A 21,262-nucleotide genomic window follows, 5' to 3' on the forward strand; every position below is an offset into this window, starting at 1 on the left:
GTTTGTACCATAAACATTCCGTCGTTGAACGGAAATGATTGAATCGGATTCGTTGATTAATGGAATTGTGGGTAATGGGCCTCGGTTTCGCCGTCGCTTGGAGGGCCTGAAAATTTCGGCTTTGAAAGGAATTCAACATGGAGGAATTAGGAATAACTGAAGGAGCGGTAAGATTTAGCGCAAAGTAATTAATCTTAAAATATTATTTGTTGGCAAGATTTGACAAATAAGTTTAAGGATGCTTTGAGTGTGAAATCCTATTGAATGAGATATCAATGCAAATGTCTATCGATCATCAGAGGAGTGGTTTAAAACTCCTTAAAAATTTGACAATTTTTGAATTAAAGAGATTCTAGAATTTGAAATCAAAAGTACTATCAGAAGGTAATTATTCTGTAGTATAGGAAATTGCAACTCGTCTACGTTTTTTGGAAAATCTATGAAACGACAGATGCAATTTGTTACCTTTAAACTTGCCAAAAATGAATCATAGAACTAAAATTTTCATTTTGAAATTAGTCTGTGCCAATAGTTTCATGTTGTTTGGGCTGTCAGGAAGCGAATTACCCCATTTTCAAAATTTAGCTTGCCCTTTTCATTTCAATAGCAGCATAATCTGGTCAAATCTAAAGAAATATCTAAATATTCAAATTGAAGTAACTTGCGACAGAATAGTCCAATGACAACAAGGTTTCAGTATAATCTAACTCCAAGATGAAGATTTCAAATCTAAAGTCCATTTTTGTGAAAGTTATGTAGATTGCCAAATGCAAAATCAATGACATCAACCCTGGAATGGAGAATTATTGTCAAGTTTATGTTCCCAGATGCACTTTACTTTCTATTGTTTCTTGCTTCTAAAATACATGAAACTTACCCAAAATGCATGAGACTTGGTAGGAAATTTAGTGATCTGGGCTAATTTGTTACCCAAAAAAACAAAATAATTACGAGAACATTTTTGCTCTGATGAAGCCCTAATGCTGGGGCAAAGTAGTGTCTATTGTTCTTTGTTCTTGTCGTGTTGCGGTGGTCCTTGTTTTCTGCATTTTTATCAACTTTTTGCCACACACATTTTCTTGGAGTCAATTAGCCTGTTACCATGGCCTTTATTTACATTCAAGCAAAATATCTCTACTAATAGATTTTCTCAAAGTGAAATGAGATGTCTAAACCATTTTGTGTACAATATTTTTCTATTAAGAATTAACTTCAGGCCTTCCTGGGAATAAGTTAGCACATGCTTGGCATTTCACACCCTTAGACTGTATTAGGTGTGTGATGGAATGATATTCAGACCTGTCAAGTTTCAGTTTTGAAAATTAGCGAGTTTTGAGAAAAGCAGGGGGCGATAAAGGAAAGCTTATGAATATTGCCAGGGATCTTTACTAAATTTGATGCTGAAAAATAGCTAAGATATAACCTAAGAATCAGTATCTAAAAATGTATGTTTTTAGTATTTTCAAATGTGAAGTCTTTGAAGTATTCTCTTGAATCAGTCAGTTTGCAATGAATTGAAACAAGCCTAAATTGTGCCACCACCAAGCCATTATTTGATATATAAACATCTCCATTTGGCAGCGGATTATAGTAAGGCCTTGTGTGCGAAATTGTTTACTTTGTCTAAAATTTAGGTGTATAACGACAGAGTTTGTACTTTTTACAGTTTAAGTTAGTTTAACAACAAACGTGACATATTTACAGGTTCATCCTTTTGTTATACTGATAGTCTTATGGGAAATGACTTCAAAGTGTACTTCTTATTAAAAATAGAATTTACAGACATTTAATACTGAATCATTGCTACAACCAGTAAAATTTTAACCAACAAGTATTTTTGTTAGTTGAGTATTTCCCTCAAACCTGCACCAAACTCTCTATTCATAGCCCAAACTCTCTATTACTGGAACTAAATTACCAATTCACCTTATGCTCATAATTAATCTTTGTTAGTATTAAACTATATAATTCTCACCTGAAGCTTTTACCAGTTCACTTAAATGCTTGAGATTTTGGAATCATTGATCAGAATTGTGTAAAGATGTTGTGAATTGATTTATATTTACTTTGCCAAAAACTCTTTTAATTGACTTCTCTTTAATAAGCCCTCCCCAATTATGCCCCATACCTAAGGTGATTTAACAAATTTGCCCTAAGCATTCAGTTTATCACTGCATTTCTCCATTATACATCCAGGTTTACAAGCTCTTGAAAATTATTTCCATTTAGGCTGACGTTGCATTATCCAGACCCCAGTCATCTGCAGCAGCAAGCTCAAGTTTCAGTCTTGATGCAACTGTTAATGATCTTTACATCAAGTACAAAAAGTTACAAAAGCAGCTAGAATTCTTAGAAGTGCAAGAGGAATACATTAAAGATGAGCAAAAGAACCTTAAAAAGGAGTACTTGCATGCCCAAGAGGAAGTGAAGAGGATTCAGTCTGTTCCTTTAGTTATTGGACAGTTTCTTGAGGCTGTTGATCAGAACACTGGAATAGTTGGATCAACAACTGGTAACAGCTTTCAGTCATTATGTTATCTGATCCATAGATGAAAGTTCTTGTTTTACATTCATGCTTTGTTCCCAGGTTATTGTCTGGTGCAAACTGAACTCAAATTAAATATTGGATAAACACATGAGCTCAAGACAGTTATTACTAGGGACATGCTTTGATTCAGAATGATTCTAAAATGGATATGGCTTGGCTCTTGATTGCAACTATGAAAACCATTCCAAACTACAAGCTGTGTTTATATTGTTCTACATATGATACAAATATGAAATATCATCCTGCACTGTTCCTTTCAATAAAGCGCAAAATGGCTGGAATTAGACTTTAAAGGAGATAGGTTTTTCAGCTTTTTCCTATGTTGCTTTTCCACAAAGGAGTAAATTTCCTCATAACCTTTTGATTTTAATATCAAATTTTCAACCAATGATTTATTTTTCAAATTTATGTACAAGGGGTTTTTGTACAATTTTTAATGCCTATTTCTACCATTACCTCTTAACGTTAACCATTTTTAGTCATTACCTCTTAACTTCCATTTTTAGTCATTAATATTTGTTCCAGGTTACCAAACAAAAACCGTTAGCAAATAAGAGTAAGATGGTCCTCAGAATATTTTACCAATTATCAATCATAAGACTGAAGGTGGCGCTCTTTCATCATTTGGACCATTTATTTTTGGGCTGTCGGTGCGCCAATCGCAAAGACGGCCTTAATAAAGACCCAACCGTTTTTGAGGGGGTTGAGAAGAAGAACAATGGCCTTCTTCCGCCGACTAGCACCACCATGTTCATGCAAAAATTGCAAGCCATATGGCCATTAACTAATGCAGGAAGAAAAGAAAGGTGAATTTAACATGCCTACAAACACCTAAAATACCTAGATATGGGTAGGATGGGCAGGGTTGCAAAGGAAAACCTTTCCTCTCTTTGTCTAACTTCAGGTTATCTTGTGGCGTGTGAGAATAAAACTATACCAAGACAAAGTTTATATACCCAAGGCCAATGCCCACTTGCACACTTGTTGCTTTAGCCGTATAAAAGACACAATGTAAAGCTTACTCGAGCACTGCTACCATAAACATAAAGTCCACAATCGTGCAATCTGTGTACAAAACAAAAGCCCAAGGGGCACCTAAACGACGTACCCTGTCACATATTAGACGTGATTAAATTTCATTAAATCAAGCTTTCATCATAATCACCTTTTTGATATTCATGTCATAGTCAATATTTGTGGCTGATTATCAAATATTTTTTAATGATTGCTCTGCCTCAACCTGCCAACAAAGATTGATGACACAAGTAGCAATTTCTTTTTTGAAACATTCTAGCAAAAGTCCTTGCAATGTCTGTACTTTTCTGATGGTTTATACTTTTGTTGGATGTACATTTGCATTAAATTTCCACTGAAAGTCAATGAAAATTGGTAAAACATTTGCTTTTCCAGGCTCAAACTACTATGTCAGAATACTGAGTACAATTGATAAAGAGTTGCTGAAACCAAATGCCTCAGTTGCATTACACAAGCATTCAAATGCATTAGTTGATGTTCTTCCTCCAGAGGCAGACAGCAGTATTGCAATGCTGTCAGCTGAAGAAAAACCAGATGTCGGCTATGCAGATATTGGAGGTATGTTATCTTCATATTTTCCAAAATATGTTTTATGAATTCCTTGTGTCCTGAATGTCTTTTCTATGAGGTTGTATTGCTTCCAATTTGAATCATCTTGTCTTTTTCCTCTCTTATTTTTTTGGCTTTAAAAAGAAAGCTGCTTGTCCATTTGAACCCGTGAAGCTGTATGCTTTCCAAACCAAATCAAATTTCTTTAATCAAAGAATTGCAAGGACTCGTTTTTTTAAACATAGCAATTTGACAATGGTATCTAACAAGTGCTTTATGTAGTCTAACACTGGAATATATAATTATGATGCTATATATGAATTGTAAATAAATTTGTGCTTTAAACGAAGTAGCAAGATATTCTAGCTATGATCCCCCCCCCCCCCCATAGTAGCTCTTAGACACCAAATGTATTAATAGCTGTCGTAAAGGCAAGATCTGCTGTTCAGTGAACTAGTTTTCAAAGTTCACTGGTTTCTTGTTTGTTTCACTAAACTTGTTTGAAAAGACTTGTTTCACTGGTTTTGCAAGTACATGACCACAAATAGCTTGATATTTCTAAAGGAAAAGGTATTCGTTTAATGCAGGCTATTAACTATATTTAGGCTTCCTAGTTGCTAACCTAATTTTTGGCAGTGAATTTATCTGTGATTGAAAATTAATCTGTCCATGATTGAAGATCTGAGCATGTTTTTACAGGCATGGATATACAAAAGCAAGAGATAAGAGAAGCTGTTGAACTCCCACTTACCCACTTTGACCTGTACAGACAAATTGGAATAGACCCTCCAAGGGGTGTCTTAATGTATGGACCACCCGGATGTGGCAAAACTATGCTTGCAAAGGCAGTTGCACACCATACCACAGCATCATTTATTCGTGTTGTTGGCTCGGAGTTTGTTCAGAAGTATCTAGGAGAAGGACCAAGGATGGTCAGGGACGTTTTTCGATTGGCCAAAGAAAACTCGCCATCAATTATATTCATTGATGAAATCGATGCCATTGCCACTAAAAGATTTGATGCACAAACTGGGGGTAAATCTGACTTCTTTTATTTTTCCCTTGAAACAATTTTTTGATTTTGTTATGTAGTAATGTCAAGCTGTCAGGTACTTGTGCTTTTGTTTAGAGCTTGTCTATAAGAATTATGGAATTTTTTAATTGCCAAAGAAGACCGAAAACTAAGGCCCCACTCACTCGGGAATGATTGGGTACCGTTCCAATTGCGTTCCAAATTTTGGAACAAATGTATAATTGAACTACTCTCGCGGAATTTAACCGATCACGCGCCCCCTATTTCTTCTGTCACACAGGAATGCAATCGTTCTGCTCCACTTTTGTATTTGAATCTGGACATAGGGTTTGCTGATGCACATTTCCGGATTTCCATATGAACACGTTTTGATTGATAGCTCTTAAATTGTTTGTAGTCACTCAATTTTTATTGATTCTCAAATTTATACTTTAAAAAGAAATAGTTCGTGAGATATTATGAACGCTTAAATTTTTTCAATTTATTCTTTTAAATATTGCAGCTGATCGGGAGGTACAGAGAATTCTTTTAGAACTTTTGAATCAAATGGATGGTTTTGATCAAACTGTTAATGTTAAGGTGAGCTAGTATGTTTTTTACAAATTTTCTTTGAAAAGGGTCCTTGCGATGAACCTTTGTTGTCATCATCATCAAAAAGACGGAGACAAACAATTTTAATGTATTATTCTGATGCATGCTGGCCCCATGGATTCTACAGTCAATTCTACTAGTAACACCCTGACTACAAAGCTTGAAATGCATCATGAACATCAAGGAGGTCGTGGTGGTAGGGGGTTTTTTTCGCCCGTTTTTATTAACTGCTTGAAATCAGTTATTGAAAGTGATTGAAAGTGATTGGAAGTGATTGGGAGAGCGATTGGAAAGTGATTGGAAGAGTCAAGTGTGTAGCTCGATTTTCGTTTGATGACAAAAGTGATTCAAATTTTACTGGCAAAAGTTCACCTATACAAACTGAACAATGTTGTGTTGTGATAACGATGAAAATTATTTCCTATTATATCATCGAATCTAGGATCGATATTTCTGTTCGTGTTAGAGAACTTAAACAGTAAACAGACATCGTTCATGAAGTTGAAAGCTGCTTAAGGCCTTCTTATTATTTAAATCACGTGCGTGTTTGTTCCAGGTTATCATGGCAACGAACAGAGCTGACACGTTGGATCCCGCCTTACTTCGACCAGGAAGGCTCGATAGAAAAATTGAATTTCCAATGCCCGACAGAAGACAAAAACGCCTGATATTTTCAACAGTCACTTCTAAAATGAATTTATCAGATGAGGTTGATCTAGAAGACTGTATCCTTTCTCGTCAATTGTTTTTATCGATTTCACACCAATATTTCAATGCAAAATCGTTTGTTAGATGATTTTTGCTCACCTTTTTTAGAGTATTTATGCTACGAATCAATTTTGTTTGATGGTGACAATATTTGATGCCTGCCTAGCCGAATTAAGACGTGTTAAGAAACTATTTCTCTTAAGCCAATGGAGTTGTTCTGCAGATGATGAAAAATGTTAATTTTCGTTATTCAAGTTGTTGTTCGTATTTCTTCTTAACGAAGTACAGATGTTGCACGACCAGATAAAATAAGTGGTGCTGATATCAACGCCATTTGCCAAGAGGTGATTTACTTTTTGTATTTACTTTCAAGCATTCAAAGTTGACATTCTAAGATGAGGATACACTTTATTAATATGAAAACTATAGTTTTCAATCCTGTAATTTAGTGCTTTACGTTGTATAGGCCGAGCTTCACTGACTTGGAGTTGCAATGTAGAGCCGTCCTGTTCAACATATTAGAGCATATATGTTCTCAGTGAAATTTCCCAACTTTTGTTACTTTTCAGGCTTCAGTTATTCAGTTAATGTTCTTTATGATACGATAACTCCTCCATTTGACACCCTGGAGGGGGGCTAGAGGGGGCTAGGGGTGAGAGGGTGTGTTATTACAGAGGCGTTGAGGATGCTGCACATTTATGTATTGTTTTAATAATAAAGGCATCCACTTTTTGGTGTTGTCAAAGGATTTCACACTTCTTCATTTTATATTTTGTTCTAACCAGCTTTGAAATACAGAATCCTATATGCTTAATCAAAAAGAGGATTTAGGCGCCTATTCCTATCCCTTTCCCTGGATGGCTAATAGGGGACATTAACAGAAGGGCGTCTATTTCACGTTGATCATTGCAAATTGCTCTTTCATTATGTCAATGTTCCTCCATTTTTAGGTATTTTCTGCTTCCATAATTCAAGGTTTCCATAAGGTCATCTACGAAAGCTTTACTGCCCCAAACGATGGCTTTCACATTTCTAGCATTGCTTTGAGTCAGAGACAGTTCGGAAATTTCACAGTGTGATATTTAGTCTATTTTTCATTTTATTTTTGTATCTAATTATCTTGTTATAAGAGTTTTTGTTTCTTGTTTATGAATTTCATATATTGTCTTTAAGGCTGGTATGCAAGCTGTTAGAGAGAACCGTTACATCGTGCTAGCAAAGGACTTTGAAAAGGGCTACAAAAATAACATGAAAAAAGACGAACAAGATCACGAGTTCTATAAATAACAGTAAAGCTAAGCGTTTAAAAGTTTCCATTTTTGTTCTGTGCGTTGAAATATGGCCATATTTAATCGATGCAACGTAATTTGCTCTTTTGTCAATGATTTCTTTGGAGATTGAGCTTTACGAGCGTTCACATTTTTTTGTTTACCTAAGAACCACTTCCGTTTGGTTATGCCTAATTTTGTGTACAAGATGTTAAAATTTAATGGGTTGCTTTTCCCAAGAATGAAAAAGTTCAATGCAACCGGCATCATTTTATGACAAAATGATGGAACCTGTTTTGCTTGTTCATTCAGTATCTTTCTGTTGCCAATCTTATGATTAAAGAATTTTTTTAATTATTCAGTGTTTATAATATATATTCAATCATAATTTAGCCGCAGTTTTCAAACATTCTCTTGTGAGAACATTGACTGTGGTTTTGCGACACAGGAGCGTGATTGCGCTCCCTCAACCGATACATGCCTGAGCCAGCTACTTGAAACTTGCTATGGCTACTTGAATTTTGGTTCGCTAAAAATTTTTGCTGCGGTGTGGCCATTTCCGTTTCAGCCTGTGCAATCACTCGTATTTCGGTTCGCTTTCAAATACTTAGTCTTCTCTATAAATGAAAAGAATATCCAATTCTACAGTCAAAAATCTTGTTCATTAAGAGTCTGTGTTTTTCTTTTCAGTTCCAGGGCTAAACTGCAGAAAATACAAGTACACTGTGTCGTATTATAGGTTCATAATAGGCTCTAAATAAACTAATCAAAGCCAATTTAATGGCAGATTATAGTCACAGCTATTCTATATGCTAACGATAAAGGTAGAGTTTGTGGATTAAAGGTGCTAAAGCTGGTTACTTTTAGAACAGTTGCACAGTGACCAGGGGGAGGAGGTTGGGCAGTTTGGTCAAGTGTCTTTATGGGATAACATTTTTAATTATCCAAAACTGGTAGGTTCCGTATATCACAATGAACGAAGGTACGTCGGACAGCACTGTAAAATTACTAGAACACTTACACAACTTTACTTCCTACGTAACTACGTAACAAAGTGCATTTTTGTACTGTTATTTTACACGAAGGCCAGACTAAATTCAATGGGCTAGAATGATGATAGTGTATTACCTGATTTTAATATATTTACCTAAAAGCCTATGGCCATTTTCATTCTTGTCTATTTATTGTAAGTCGATAGCAAAACCTCTACTTCAGGCAATGCGAAGCATGGGGGCTGCGGGTGCTTTTGCCAGAAATGCTCAGATTTGGGCGCTACGCCCGCGCGGACAAAAAATGTCAAATGGAAATCGGCCTTGATGAACAAAGATTAATAAACTTGACTGAAATTGCTCATAAACTGAATTAGAAAAATTATCCGTGTTTGTTCGTTACAAATGTTATTGTTCACGATACAACCCTACCTAAACAAAACTAGAATACATTTTTAAGGTTACCGTTGAGTTTAAACTGAGCTGCAGGCATTTTCTTCCTCTCGTATGCCGTTCAAGTTAAAATGTTAAATGCATGACCCTTTGGTTCCTGGTAATAAATCTTGTGCCGATAAAAGTTTACTCTAAAGTATACAGAATTATGCATTGCTCTGTTTACATCATCATCATCATCGTTTATCTATTAGTTACATTTGTACCCTAAAAGTGTCTCTACTAATACATTCTATTAATTACAGGCATGGATTCAGTTTTATTTGAACTGACATGAACTTAAGTATATGTTTCGTCAGCATATAGTGGGCATTTTTGAAGCCAAAAATGTTCTATTTTTGAAACAGCGTCTTGAACTTCCAATGAAAACTTTGGTTTATTTTGTCTTTTGTTGCCATTTACATACTTATAGTAATTGACTGTATCTGTTCTCTGAAGGTACCCAAGATGTTTTTCGGGGAAGCGGTTATCGTCATTTTTTGAGTCGGGTATCGGGAATTGGCAAATTTTTTTTTGAGCGGGATTCAGGAATCGATAACACCGGGATTCGGGATTGATAATCGGGGGAATCAGGCAAAAAAACGTAGCAGAACTTTAGGAATCACGGTTAACTTAGAGCTTGTTTTTTACTCATAAATCACCTACCTTTGTTTAGTTTATAATAATTCGTGTAATGTACTCCGCGTTTGATACTGGATTTGCGCTTGTCGTCGAGCAGCTGCACCGTCCTGACTCTTTAAACATAGCCCTGGCATAGCCTTCATTTTTGCATCGCTGGTAACAATCATCTTTGCTTTCAATATCACCCATACTGTAGTTCGGTTTGTATATGTATCCTGTTTCCCAAAAAGCTGTTATAAAAAGATCAAAACATGTGAACTAGTGAATCAAATAATCGTTGACTGACAAGAAGACCTTCAATGTCGGCAAAAAAAATTTATTTGTATATTACTGGCTCGCCGGATTCGGGAGGGGGGATTCTAGGGGGGGATCGCTAAAATGTGATCAAGGTTGTGTAATCAAAGATAATGGTGGCAAACCACGTAGGAACCCCCCCCCCCCACTTTTCTAGGCCCCTCACTCTAAAATGTCCTCCGGCGTCCCTGTATTTTGCTACTAACATATTTGTTAGATAGTAAATTGATGATTTGTATCAAATAGGATTAAAAATATCAATATAAGTTTCATGGAAATTGAAGTTTTTCGAAGTAAATTTGTAGACAAGGTTGAAAATAGTTAAGCAAATCCTGGTTCACCAGAGCTCTGTCTGTTGCCACTGGCACCGCAGAGCGTTGAGTTAAGTGGGGGGAGGGGGCTTATACCGAATAAAAAAGGCTTTACTGGTGGTTCACTTCTTAATTTTTTTTGCATTTTTTACGAAAAGTGGGGAGGGCTAAAGCCCCTCCCTCCCCTGCTCCGCGGTGCCTGTGCCAAACCATGGGCTAAAATATCTTTGACAGAAATCAAGCAGGCAATAACAGCAAATGTTCCAGAAATAATCAAGCGATCTAGATTTCTGGTATTCGTTTCCAAAACCCCTTTCAATACTGCCACAAGAACCCCGCCTATTTCCCTTTATTTTCTATGCCTAAACTTAGTTTTGTAGTGACAGCATTCTGAAGCAAGTTAACTACTTGTACTTGCTCCGAGATTGGTCTGCCTACGGTTGTTACAGTATCTTCTATAGATCTTCTATATATACACATTTGGTTTGAGTATGATGGGTAGTTGTAGTAAACCATTATTACAATTGAAAGCAGGGACCGCGGGGGGGGGGGGAAGGCTCACTTTCTCCAAGTGATTCCCAAATGTACTTTAATTCATACAATGAATATGTTTCTCTTGGTTTTTTTCGTCGTTAAAACTTTTAAGCCCCCCTCCCCTCTCTCTTTAATTGATAGTTTTCTTCGTGGTACCTTAGTGACGCAAAATTGTGTTTTGCAGTTTTGTAGGGTACAAAGTGCTTACGTGTGCATGACGTTCCATTCCCTTGAAAACCACCTTTGCAGATACACGAGAATGACCCTATCGTGTTGTGGCAGATAGCATTGACGTCACACGAATGAATGCCCACCAGGCACTCGTTCACATCTAGAATGAGAAGAGACATAAGATTGTTTGTGGAATGTAGTTTGCAGTTTGTACGACATAGCTAAACAGAATGATTTGCCATGTTAGAAGGTGAGAAGAATTTATTGGCAATTGTTAACTGACTCAGAATAGGACACTGGTGTATATGTCAAAAGCAAGGAGCAGTAAAAAGCTCTTTGCTAATACCTGTTAATAACACAGCATATACATAGTTTATATATGCTATTTTGATAACATAGCATTTGTATAGTTTTTTTTAAAAATTGAGGACTGTAATTTATAGCTAGTCTCTTTCACTTTGTTTACACTACTCCCAAGAATTTCTAATAATTTTCTTAATTTTTCATGTAGGCAATCGAAATTGATTAGTTTTTGCAGTTATTTCAGTTTTCATATATATTTTTTCTCATCTCTCTCGATCCAAGTGATGGTAAAAGGAGAATGACGAATCACATGGAGAGAAATTGCAGTTCGAATTTAATGTTAAATAAATGGTCATTTCTCTTTCCCAAAAGTTATTGTTGTTTTGACTTTGAATAAAAATTACAGCCAAGAAAATTGTCTAGAATGAACCACTGAACTAAAATGCGACCTATCCTTACGTTTAATACCGTAGCGTAGATTCGTGTAATAAGCAACCAGCACCTTACGCGGATTTCAAAAGATCTTTGAAGGTACACGGTGTCAACGTAAAACGTCCAACTTCAATTACAATAAGTTTAAAAAGCAAACGATGCCTTTCTCAATTGGTAACTTGACATTTGACTTTAAGTTCCCCTCTGTCAACAGGTTATCATAGAGAAGGATCATCGTCTGAAAACTGAAAATCTTCAACAGTTGTATTCTAGGCTATAGCACTATATTTATACTGGTTTTTGTATCTATAAAATTGAAAGGCTGCTCCAACTATACACATAGGTCTAAAAACAAGCTTACAGCTTATTTGGAGACACTTGGCCGAGCTAAGCTCACTTCAACTTACCTACACAGGTTTTTCCATCCCCCGAATGTCCATTAGAACAAGCACAGTGAAAAGAGCCATCTGTATTCGTGCAACGAGCATGCATATGACAGTCGTGTGATCCAGTTTTGCACTCATCGATATCTGGCTCAGGATCTTTGGGTATAAAAGAAATATAGGTATGTAGACTGATTATTTATTCAAATCGTTGCTTTTTTGCAATGAATTGTCCAGATGTTTTTTCTTGGTTGTTTTTCTTGACACTTACATTAGATGCTATAAAAATGCTTTTGCTGAATTTAATAAAATTATTTAATGATTTGCTTGTGTGATACAATTTTCCAATAACGAGTTTTTTTATTTTTTGTTTCCTTATTTGCGGTTAAATTTCCGTTTCTGAAATCAGTCATGTATTTTTGTGGAAAAGCGCTCAAAAATCGTAGAAATGTTTGCAAAATCCTTGCCTAGTTCAGCTACAGCCTGCTTGACCTTACTTTTGCAATAAAATTGCCTTCTCAACTCGATCGCACAGCATCAAGAAAGAAACAAAACATTGATTGCATTTAAGCATATGAGGTAATTCAAAAGTCAATGAGAAGTACATGATGGCAAAAAGGACACCTCTGTGCGCTGCAAATAGGAACATGACCGCTGGTTTTGAAAGGGTTAGGGGCACATGCCCCCTTTACTCCCGGTTCCTAGTTTATATCTTTGGGTTATATATTGACAAAAATATTATGTCATTCGAAAGAACATCAAACAATGCCATAACTTTTGTGGACATCAAGTGATTTCTTGAAGTTCTTTAAGCCTGGTTTCCATATAGCCGTAAGGCTGCCTGCGACTGCCTGCGACTACCTGCAACTGCTTTCTGCCATCTTCCACCCTTACGTTATCGCCGGCAAATGGAAACGTTTTGTTTGCAATTGCCTGCGGTATCGGTAACTATGCCGGTAACTAGGTAAAGTTTGAGCGGGAAAAACTGGCGGGCAAAATTCAACAACAAACATGGCTGTTGCCATAAAGGAACGATTATTGGTTCAATATGAATACATATTGCTACTTGCTTACATGAGACACAGAAGAAGACGCAATAAAGTTGAGAGAAAGCACAGGTTTTGGGAGGAACTTTATGGTCCTTGCATTTCTTGTCGTACATGGAACGATAATTTCTTTTGCAGTCCATTACTTTTTCATTACTAATTTCTGAGATCTGTTCCGAAGTTTCGACTACGAAAGACGAGGACGACGCCATGTTTTTTTGGAAAGATGTGACAATGAAAAACGATAACAATTTCCAAAGGCCCTTTTTCAATTGGTTCTTGCACATCACATGATTCGTTTGAACAAAAGAATGCCGCCGGCAGCCGCAGGCAAGGCGTTTCCATTTGTGATTTGTCTGCCGGCGGTACCGGGAGGCTGCCGTAAAGGCTGGTTTCCATATAACCGTAACTGCCGTTAGACTGCCGCCGGCACCTAGCTTCCATCCACAGCTGCCATGTTTACGGTACCGCCGGTGTCATATGCGTTTCGGTAACCTTATGCATTTCGGTCCGGGCACACAAACGCATGGCAATTTTGTTTATACAAAAACGTACCCAAGCTTTTAAAAAACAGGGAACCGAAACGAATGGTGGAATTTAGCATGCGAACCGGTCTTGGAACACAAATGTTCTTGTTTATATTGTTCAGAACGTAAAGAACAATCAAACTATTTCTAACAAGGGGCACTAACAAGAAGCAGTGCTGTGATTTCCCTTGTTAAGTTTATACAAAAAAGTAAAACATTAATGGCGACTCCAAAGTTTTTTTGATTTAAAAATGTGAAATTTTAAACTCAAAAAAGCATTGTGTTCAATTTGTTATTTATAACGTGTCATAATATCGCACTACGATGAAATCACATGATTTGAAACACATTGCGTTTTACAATGTTACACTTTTGCATAGGGTACCAAAACGCATATTACACCGGCAGTGAAAAGTTTAATGGAAACACTTTCCAGCTGCCATGTCGGCGGCACCGTAAGGGCCCCAAAAGGAAGTACAACGGATCAAGATTCGAATCATTCGAAAAGAGAGTTCGTAAAGCCTGGTTTCCATATAGCCGTAAGGCTGCCTGCGACTGCTTTCTGCCATCTTCCATCTTCCATCTCTTTTCGTATGATTCGAATCTTGATCCGTTGCACTTCCTTTGGTATCTGTCGTCACATTTCTACATAAGGTTCCTGCCGTCTAGAGAAGAGGACAAACCGTCCTGCCAGTCCAAAGTCTTAAGAATGAATCGTTAGATAATAGGGAAATCCTTGAGATAAATACGAGTGGTTTGTGACAACTTAGACAAAAATAATGATCCTGCAGGATTCCATGTTTTACGCCCTTTAAAATGTTTGCAAGCTCACCTTTATCCTCTATGATTTTTCTTGAATAATCAAAGTTTTAAAATTTTTCACCTTCAAAATATTTGAGATTCCAAACAAAGTACGTGGTATAAATGTTTGTCGATGTAATAACCTCTGAATGAGGCTAGCGTACTTTAGCAGTGATTAACAGAGACAAGCATATGTACCCACCCTTTTTCCTTTTTTGCTTTATAAAGACCCTTGTTTCCTTTGGCACATTATCAGGCAGCTTTTCAAGGTATTTCTTTGTGTTACTACTGTGTAACAAGATGTTGCAGTTGGGATCCATACTGCAATAATGAAAAGATTCACCAATTATATTTTCCATTACGCTCTTGTCATCATCGATATCTGCGGTTGCCATGAAAAAAGCATCTTCAGCAAAAATCTGCTTTGCTGTTATGTAGCCTAAAATGAGCTTGGCACAGAAGGACAAAAATAATTTTTCCTGCATAATTTTGTCTCTCAAGGGTCAATGTCAGTTCACTGTTAAAGTGGTTGCTGCCTCTGACACATGGCAGCACTCGACTTCAAAACCGATTCATAGCAACATGTATACATACTTCATTTGTTGCTTTATGGTCAATTGCAGGTATGCACATTGACCCCATATTGACCAATACCCAACCACCAAAGTTTACGTTTACAACTGGTAATATTTACACTGGTTCTATTATTATCATTGGAGTATCATCAAGCGTTGTTAGTCGAAATTAAATTTTTTACCTAGACCTGCAACTACTAAACCACCATCATTAATCCATTATTAAATCCATCATTAATCCATTATTAAATAATTCAAAACACAAATTCTCACAATCCTCTTCAAACACAAGTTGTCGATTCTTGATGGACGCTCTAGCATTCTGCACAAATGGTGGAAAGATTATGGAACATATGCCTAAGAGATCCACACCTTAATACGGTCCACTGTCGAAAAAAAGTTTGCTGTATAATAGTTTGATGGTCTGATCTTTAAACTTTCGCTTGCTTAAGTACTTCAATTGGGTAAAAACTTTACTTCTCAATTATCTAAAACATAACTTACATTAAAATAAATCCTTGGCACAGTTGTGTATTTCTTGGGCAATTTCACAAAGAAAGTTCAACAGCAAGCACTTCGTAACTTTCTTCAATTTATCAAAACTGAAATAACGAGATAACATCTGATTAGGCTTTTGTTACTATTCATGTTACTTATAACTTGCCTACTCCCGCCCACGCCATCTTCTCTCCCTTGCCTCTTCAAACAAACCTCGAACTCTCCTGCAACTCGTCTCTTTCTATAAGCTTCGGTAACTGTAGCATGATCTCAAACAAGCAAGCCACTGACAATGGGGGGGGGGGGGGAGGAAGGGTTGCAAAACCAGTGGTTTGCCGACAAAATGGGCGTGGCAACAGATACGGGCGTGGTTCTCAAATGATTATAATTATCATTGATAAAACTCGCGAATATTTTTTCGCGAACTGCTATATTTCAGTTTTGCTCAGTGTCATAATTGCAGGGTGGCCAGCAAACCAAAAGGTCCCGGCTCAGGGTGTGGCAGATAAACGTTTTTGAGCCACACCAACTAATGCGAGAAAAGGCTAAAATATGCTCAGTTCAAATCAATTATTGACGGTTGTGGTTCTCTATTTAAATCAAGGACTCTATGTATGGAGTTAAACTCTGCACAATAACAGCAAAACAATTGTTCTATTTGTAACTCTAAGAAACTCTAATAACAGTTCAAAATACCAATCCTAGTCTGACAATTTTTACAATATTTTCAAGCGAACCTTATATAGTATATATATAGTATTCTGAAAGTGAGCCAAGAAAATGATCAAAAATTCAACCTGCATGTTCTTTTCTTTTATGTGTCATCTTTTCATATTCCTTAGTTTGTACCAAACTTTATTATTCTAAACACGTTGTTCATTTAACAATTACGAAACAGAAAAACTTCATTATAACTTTTAAGCATGCACCTTGCAGAGGGATTCAGAGAAAAGAAAAACTTTAAGGGCAGCAAGGGAAGGCCTTCAACTGTTGCTTACTACTTTCAAGGAAGAAACTTTCAAGGAAAGAAATTTTCACGGAGAAAAACTTGCGAGGGAAGGAACCTTTGCGTTTTTTAGCGTTTATGGCCTAAAATCGCGGATGATTGATACGCAAAACTTCCTAAAATACTAAATTTGCGAAAATTTATTTTTGTGATATATCTAGAAAATTTTGCTGTTGATCCTCTTGAAAACTTTGACGAAGAATTATTAAGTTGGACAAATTTTACATCTTTTTCGGTGTTTTGCTGGTATCATGTGGAATAAAAATAGAAGGAAACCTCAATTGAATAGAAATGTTTTTCACGCAAAGTCCATGATTTTCGCTAAAACGCGAAAGTTTGTTTTTGCAAAGCTCCTATTTCGCTTCTTTCGCTTTTGCAAAGCTCCTATTAAGTTGATTCCAACAATTTTCCAATTTGAGAAGCTTTCTTCCTGCGCAACTTTCTTCCCTTAAAGTGATACAACCCTAGGGAACGTTCGATCATGTGTGGAAGGTCATTATTAGCTAGAAATGTAACAATGGCGACTCTAGACAACTAACTAAAAACAACAGCTCCTTGGTCGCTACATACAGTTTCAAATTATTTCTCTAGGAAGTAGGACAGATTTGCCTTTGTGCGAAATTTGAAATAGAGTTTCTGTATAGTGGATGTTGGTCATAGTGGGGCCCTTTGGCCTGCGCGCAGACTTCATTTTGATGCTTAGTTGTGAAGCCAACACGCATGTTAGGGGCCTTGGCTGTGACTTTAGTTTCCAGTTTATGAAAATTATCTTCTACACTCCAACTTTTGCAGAAAGGGCCCGTATTTTTCTTTACTTTACATGTCTGGGGGCCCGTTGGGGATCGCCACTTTGCCACCCGGGCCAGACTGCGCCTGGCCTTTAGCACGAGAGAGTTTGAACGATCATCAATTATTCTCGTTAGGTTTTCATAAATTTCAACTGTGACTGGTGCTGTCATCAACAACCGATAATATCTATTTGAAAATGGAAAAATTCTCTGTCTTTCTTCTTCTGAAAATTTGCCAGTTTCAAAGAGGTTGACGACAAAACTTCCATTTTCGAAGATTTGCCGACAAGGTTAGGGTCTGGGGGGTGTCACACCCCCCCCACACATCCCCGCCCCGAAGCGACAGCCCTGGCCACTGACTTCAAGAATCAAGATTGCTCATGTCAATGTTCAGCTCTTGCAACTGTTTTCACGAACTCCAAGTCTATTCTTGCAGTTCAATTTTTCATGGAATTGGTCGACATTTCAAGGTAAATTATCTGTCGAGCAACAAAAACTCCAAGAATCCTGAAAGTCTTCAGTCTATGAATGGTTAACGCCCTGAAGGGCTTAACGCTTCCCTCCATCTAACATCCCTATCTAAAGAGCAAAGATTTCATTTATGCCCATCACATCTGAATTACTCATTTAGCATGAACCGTAGCAAAAAGTCTCTAGAAAACCTAGATCAAGTGAGAATTAGTCATAATAATACTTCAAAGTTTTTATACTGGATATACTTTTCATAGCTACGTTCATTGCGATTAATATGCGTCCTGTCCAGAATAAAAGTGACTACAAACTTCGATATGAGAGTGATAAAAATTGTTAACTGAATGCTAAGATGTTTTGTTAAAAGGTCTTTATATATCATGAAGCTCTCGGTTTGGCGATTATGAATTGTAGAAAGCGTGCTCCTAGCTGAAAATACATTGAAAGAGAGCTGTAGCCAGAAATCCTAATCCAAAAGTATTTGCTAGCCAATCACACAAACATGTAAAATTATATTTTGTTAGATTTATTAAGGGGTGATTCGAAATGGTGAAAAAGAAATCAATGTGCATTCACAGTTTAAGTTACATAATTTGTTTTAATGAAAATAAAAAACGTTAAACCGACTGTTTAGAAGTTTAGAAGTTACTAAAGAATAAAGACTTGGGAGATGAGAGCAAAGGGAAACTTTTCAGTTTTTATGAAAGAATCTTAAAATGCAAAAGAAGCTTTTCCTTTTATAGCTTATCAAAAACGTATGACCATAGCTATACGTGGTTGCGAGCAGTTTGAGTTTTTGGGCTGGTATAATGATTCTAACCTCGCAGTGCAATTTATCTTTCGGTGAAAACATCGAGTAAAATACTGTTGTTTTTGTCGTTAACAAAAGAGGCCTTCTTTAGGTTCGAGTGACGATATTTTAGGTTTTGAGCTTGGATATTTAAACTTGCTTACAACTGTAGGCGGTTGAAAGTTTTCTAGCCTTGATCCGAGATCAAGAGTCTTCTCAGTGAAACCCATTATGTGGACCAGACCGTTTTAAGAGGGCCAAGTGTATGAACTGTTTGGTGGTCTGACACCCTGCACACTGATATGTACACCACTAAGTGTCAGATTTTTCTAATGAAAGTATTTTAAGTCAAGCAAAATGGCCGCCAAAATAACCAGCATTTGAACCACTAGCGGTCAGAAATTTACCATGAAAGTATGTTTGGTTGACAGAGAAGTTGACAAGTGCTGGCTGGACCCTTGTGAATATTTTAGTATCAACCGTTCTTCTAACTGCTTCGCAAATATTACTTTCTGAGTCAAGAACCTACCCCATGTAAAGCGCACTTTTTCGAGTCTAAATTAGACTAAAATATCTTAAAAAATCTGATACCAGTGGTCTGCTCAATACATTGCTCCTTAAGAAAATAACTAGAATCTAATTTTGAACTTCTATAAAATCAGTGAGAGGACCTAAGCAGGGCCGCGGAGAGGACTTATGGGCCCCAGTTCAGGACAAAAGTTAGAAAGTAAAGCATGGGGAATGCTCCCCAGAAACAGTGCCGTACCCAGGGCTGCAGCAGTGAGGGGGTCTGGGGCGAAGCCCCCAGAAATTTTTTGGACCACGCCCTTCAGACACTCGCAAATGCGGGGAAACGCCCTTTTTGCAAAATTTCCCCCCATTAGCTACGGTTGTACTAGCTACGCTTAATGTTAGCTACGGTAAATAGCAAAGTATTTTACAATTGTTATTGACACAAGCATACAATATACTTCAGCCCCTCTCTAGAGCTTATCTTGTTTTTGAAAGTTGTTATATTTTCTTCACTCTTCAGGTTATTGTTAATTGAGTTCCAAAGGACTCCACCTCTATACTTAAATAAGTTCCGTCCATTTTCTTTCTTGTATCTTATGATTTCAACTTGAAGAGGTTTTTGCAAATTTGTTTTTCGTTCACTGAATTGTTCATTAATTTGTTTTGGGCATGTTTTGTAATAAATTCTATGCATCCACGTCAGTACCCTCTTTTTATTAATGTAGCTAATCGGTTCTCATCCAGCTCTATTCAGGATTTCTTCCGTAGATCAAATAACTAAAACCAAGCATAACCAATAGGGGCGAAACTGCTGGGGGGTATGGGGGGTGCTGCACCCTCCCCAATCTTAAAAAAAAGCAGATTTTGTCGGGCAAATTTTTGGCTGCGAGCATATCGGTCGGGCAAATAAAGAAATTTTGTTTAGATTGCACTTTTATTGCTACTTTTTGCCCCAGCGTGGTTTTTGAATTTATGGTCTCCCCCTTCCCCAATCTTTTTTACAATCTCCGCCCAGTCGGGAAAACAAAACAGAAACGAAGCAAGCAACAGCAACATATATACATTTTTGTCTTTCGTCTCGAGCTCGACGTGCACATGTTCATCTTCGTCTCGAGATGCAGAAGTATTGATCGACAGCAAAAGTATAAACGGAAAGTAGAATGTGTTTGATGCAAGAAGGAAATCAACACAGAGCATGCCCCCCCCCCCCCTACTTTTTGCAAAACAAGAGAGCTTTTTTCAAAATCTTTTGTTATGATTGCAAAATTTTCCCTTGACGCGCCCCCTTTCCATCATGCCTCGGAACCCATGGAACACTGACAATTTTGAAGCATCATACATCAAATGCCATCTCGGAATACGTTGCTGAGAAAAATCAAGCAATACTTCATACATTCTTTTTATCATACATTCATAGGGAGTTATGCCCCGAAATTCTCTTAAGTTTTACAGTTACGGTCCGAAAGTATTGCATCCTTCGCCAAAAAATGGCCATACAGCTGCCAAAGTTAATCAACTTAAAAATAATTCAAATTGCTGTAACAAATTTTAAGCCTAAAATTTTAAAGCCAAACAGAAAATTTTAAGCCTAAAATTCAAGCGGGAAATAATATAAAATTTATCAAGGAATTGTGATTAAGATATGAATTGCAAAAAACTTTCGTGTTTCTTCTATTTCTGAACAATATCCACGATCCACGATAATGAAAACACGAAAATTGAGCTTTGATGATAGGTGTACCTGTAAAATATTTCCAATAAAAAACTTTTCTTTGCTTGAGGGTTATTGTTATGGTGAATTCAGAGATACTTACTTTGTGCTTTGGTGTCTAAAATGTTTGAATCCCTTATGGAGCAACCGAAAGTTAAAAATCAAACTCAGAAATGCAACTGAAGCTCTTTTTTGTTGAAACATCGTAGTCTGCGTTGCTGTTTCTAAATTCCGAAATTTCAAAGCTGTGTTCTGTTGTTCCACTTGTGATAAAATTGAGACATATACTTCAATCTCTTTTTGAAACTTCTCT

General features: G+C 36.9%; 2 protein-coding genes across 2 annotated transcripts; one reads left to right on the forward strand and one right to left on the reverse strand.

The window, feature by feature from the left end:
• Nucleotides 1–42: 42 nt before the first annotated feature.
• On the forward strand, nucleotides 43–8,039 carry LOC148957285 (26S proteasome regulatory subunit 6B). The gene is made up of 8 exons (XM_089115540.1): nucleotides 43–167; nucleotides 2,230–2,512; nucleotides 3,959–4,141; nucleotides 4,832–5,167; nucleotides 5,668–5,744; nucleotides 6,313–6,481; nucleotides 6,753–6,808; nucleotides 7,638–8,039. Exons 1-8 carry the CDS (start codon nucleotides 138–140, stop codon nucleotides 7,749–7,751), a joined length of 1,248 nt encoding a protein of 415 aa, XP_088971666.1. The 5' UTR covers nucleotides 43–137; the 3' UTR covers nucleotides 7,752–8,039.
• A 1,154-nt stretch (nucleotides 8,040–9,193) lies between these two features.
• LOC148957286 (uncharacterized) lies at nucleotides 9,194–15,909 on the reverse strand. The gene is made up of 4 exons (XM_089115542.1): nucleotides 14,800–15,909; nucleotides 12,248–12,382; nucleotides 11,143–11,265; nucleotides 9,194–10,025 (listed from the first exon to the last, which is right to left on the reverse strand). The coding sequence occupies exons 1-4, from the start codon at nucleotides 15,080–15,082 to the stop codon at nucleotides 9,826–9,828; spliced, it is 741 nt and encodes a 246-aa protein (XP_088971668.1). The 5' UTR covers nucleotides 15,083–15,909; the 3' UTR covers nucleotides 9,194–9,825.
• Between the last annotated feature and the right edge of the window lie 5,353 nt (nucleotides 15,910–21,262).

The sequence above is a fragment of the Rhopilema esculentum genome, unplaced genomic scaffold (genome assembly GCF_057945365.1).
Source record: "Rhopilema esculentum isolate cy_ngs unplaced genomic scaffold, ASM5794536v1 HiC_scaffold_34, whole genome shotgun sequence".
NCBI classification, from domain to species: Eukaryota; Metazoa; Cnidaria; class Scyphozoa; order Rhizostomeae; family Rhizostomatidae; genus Rhopilema; species Rhopilema esculentum.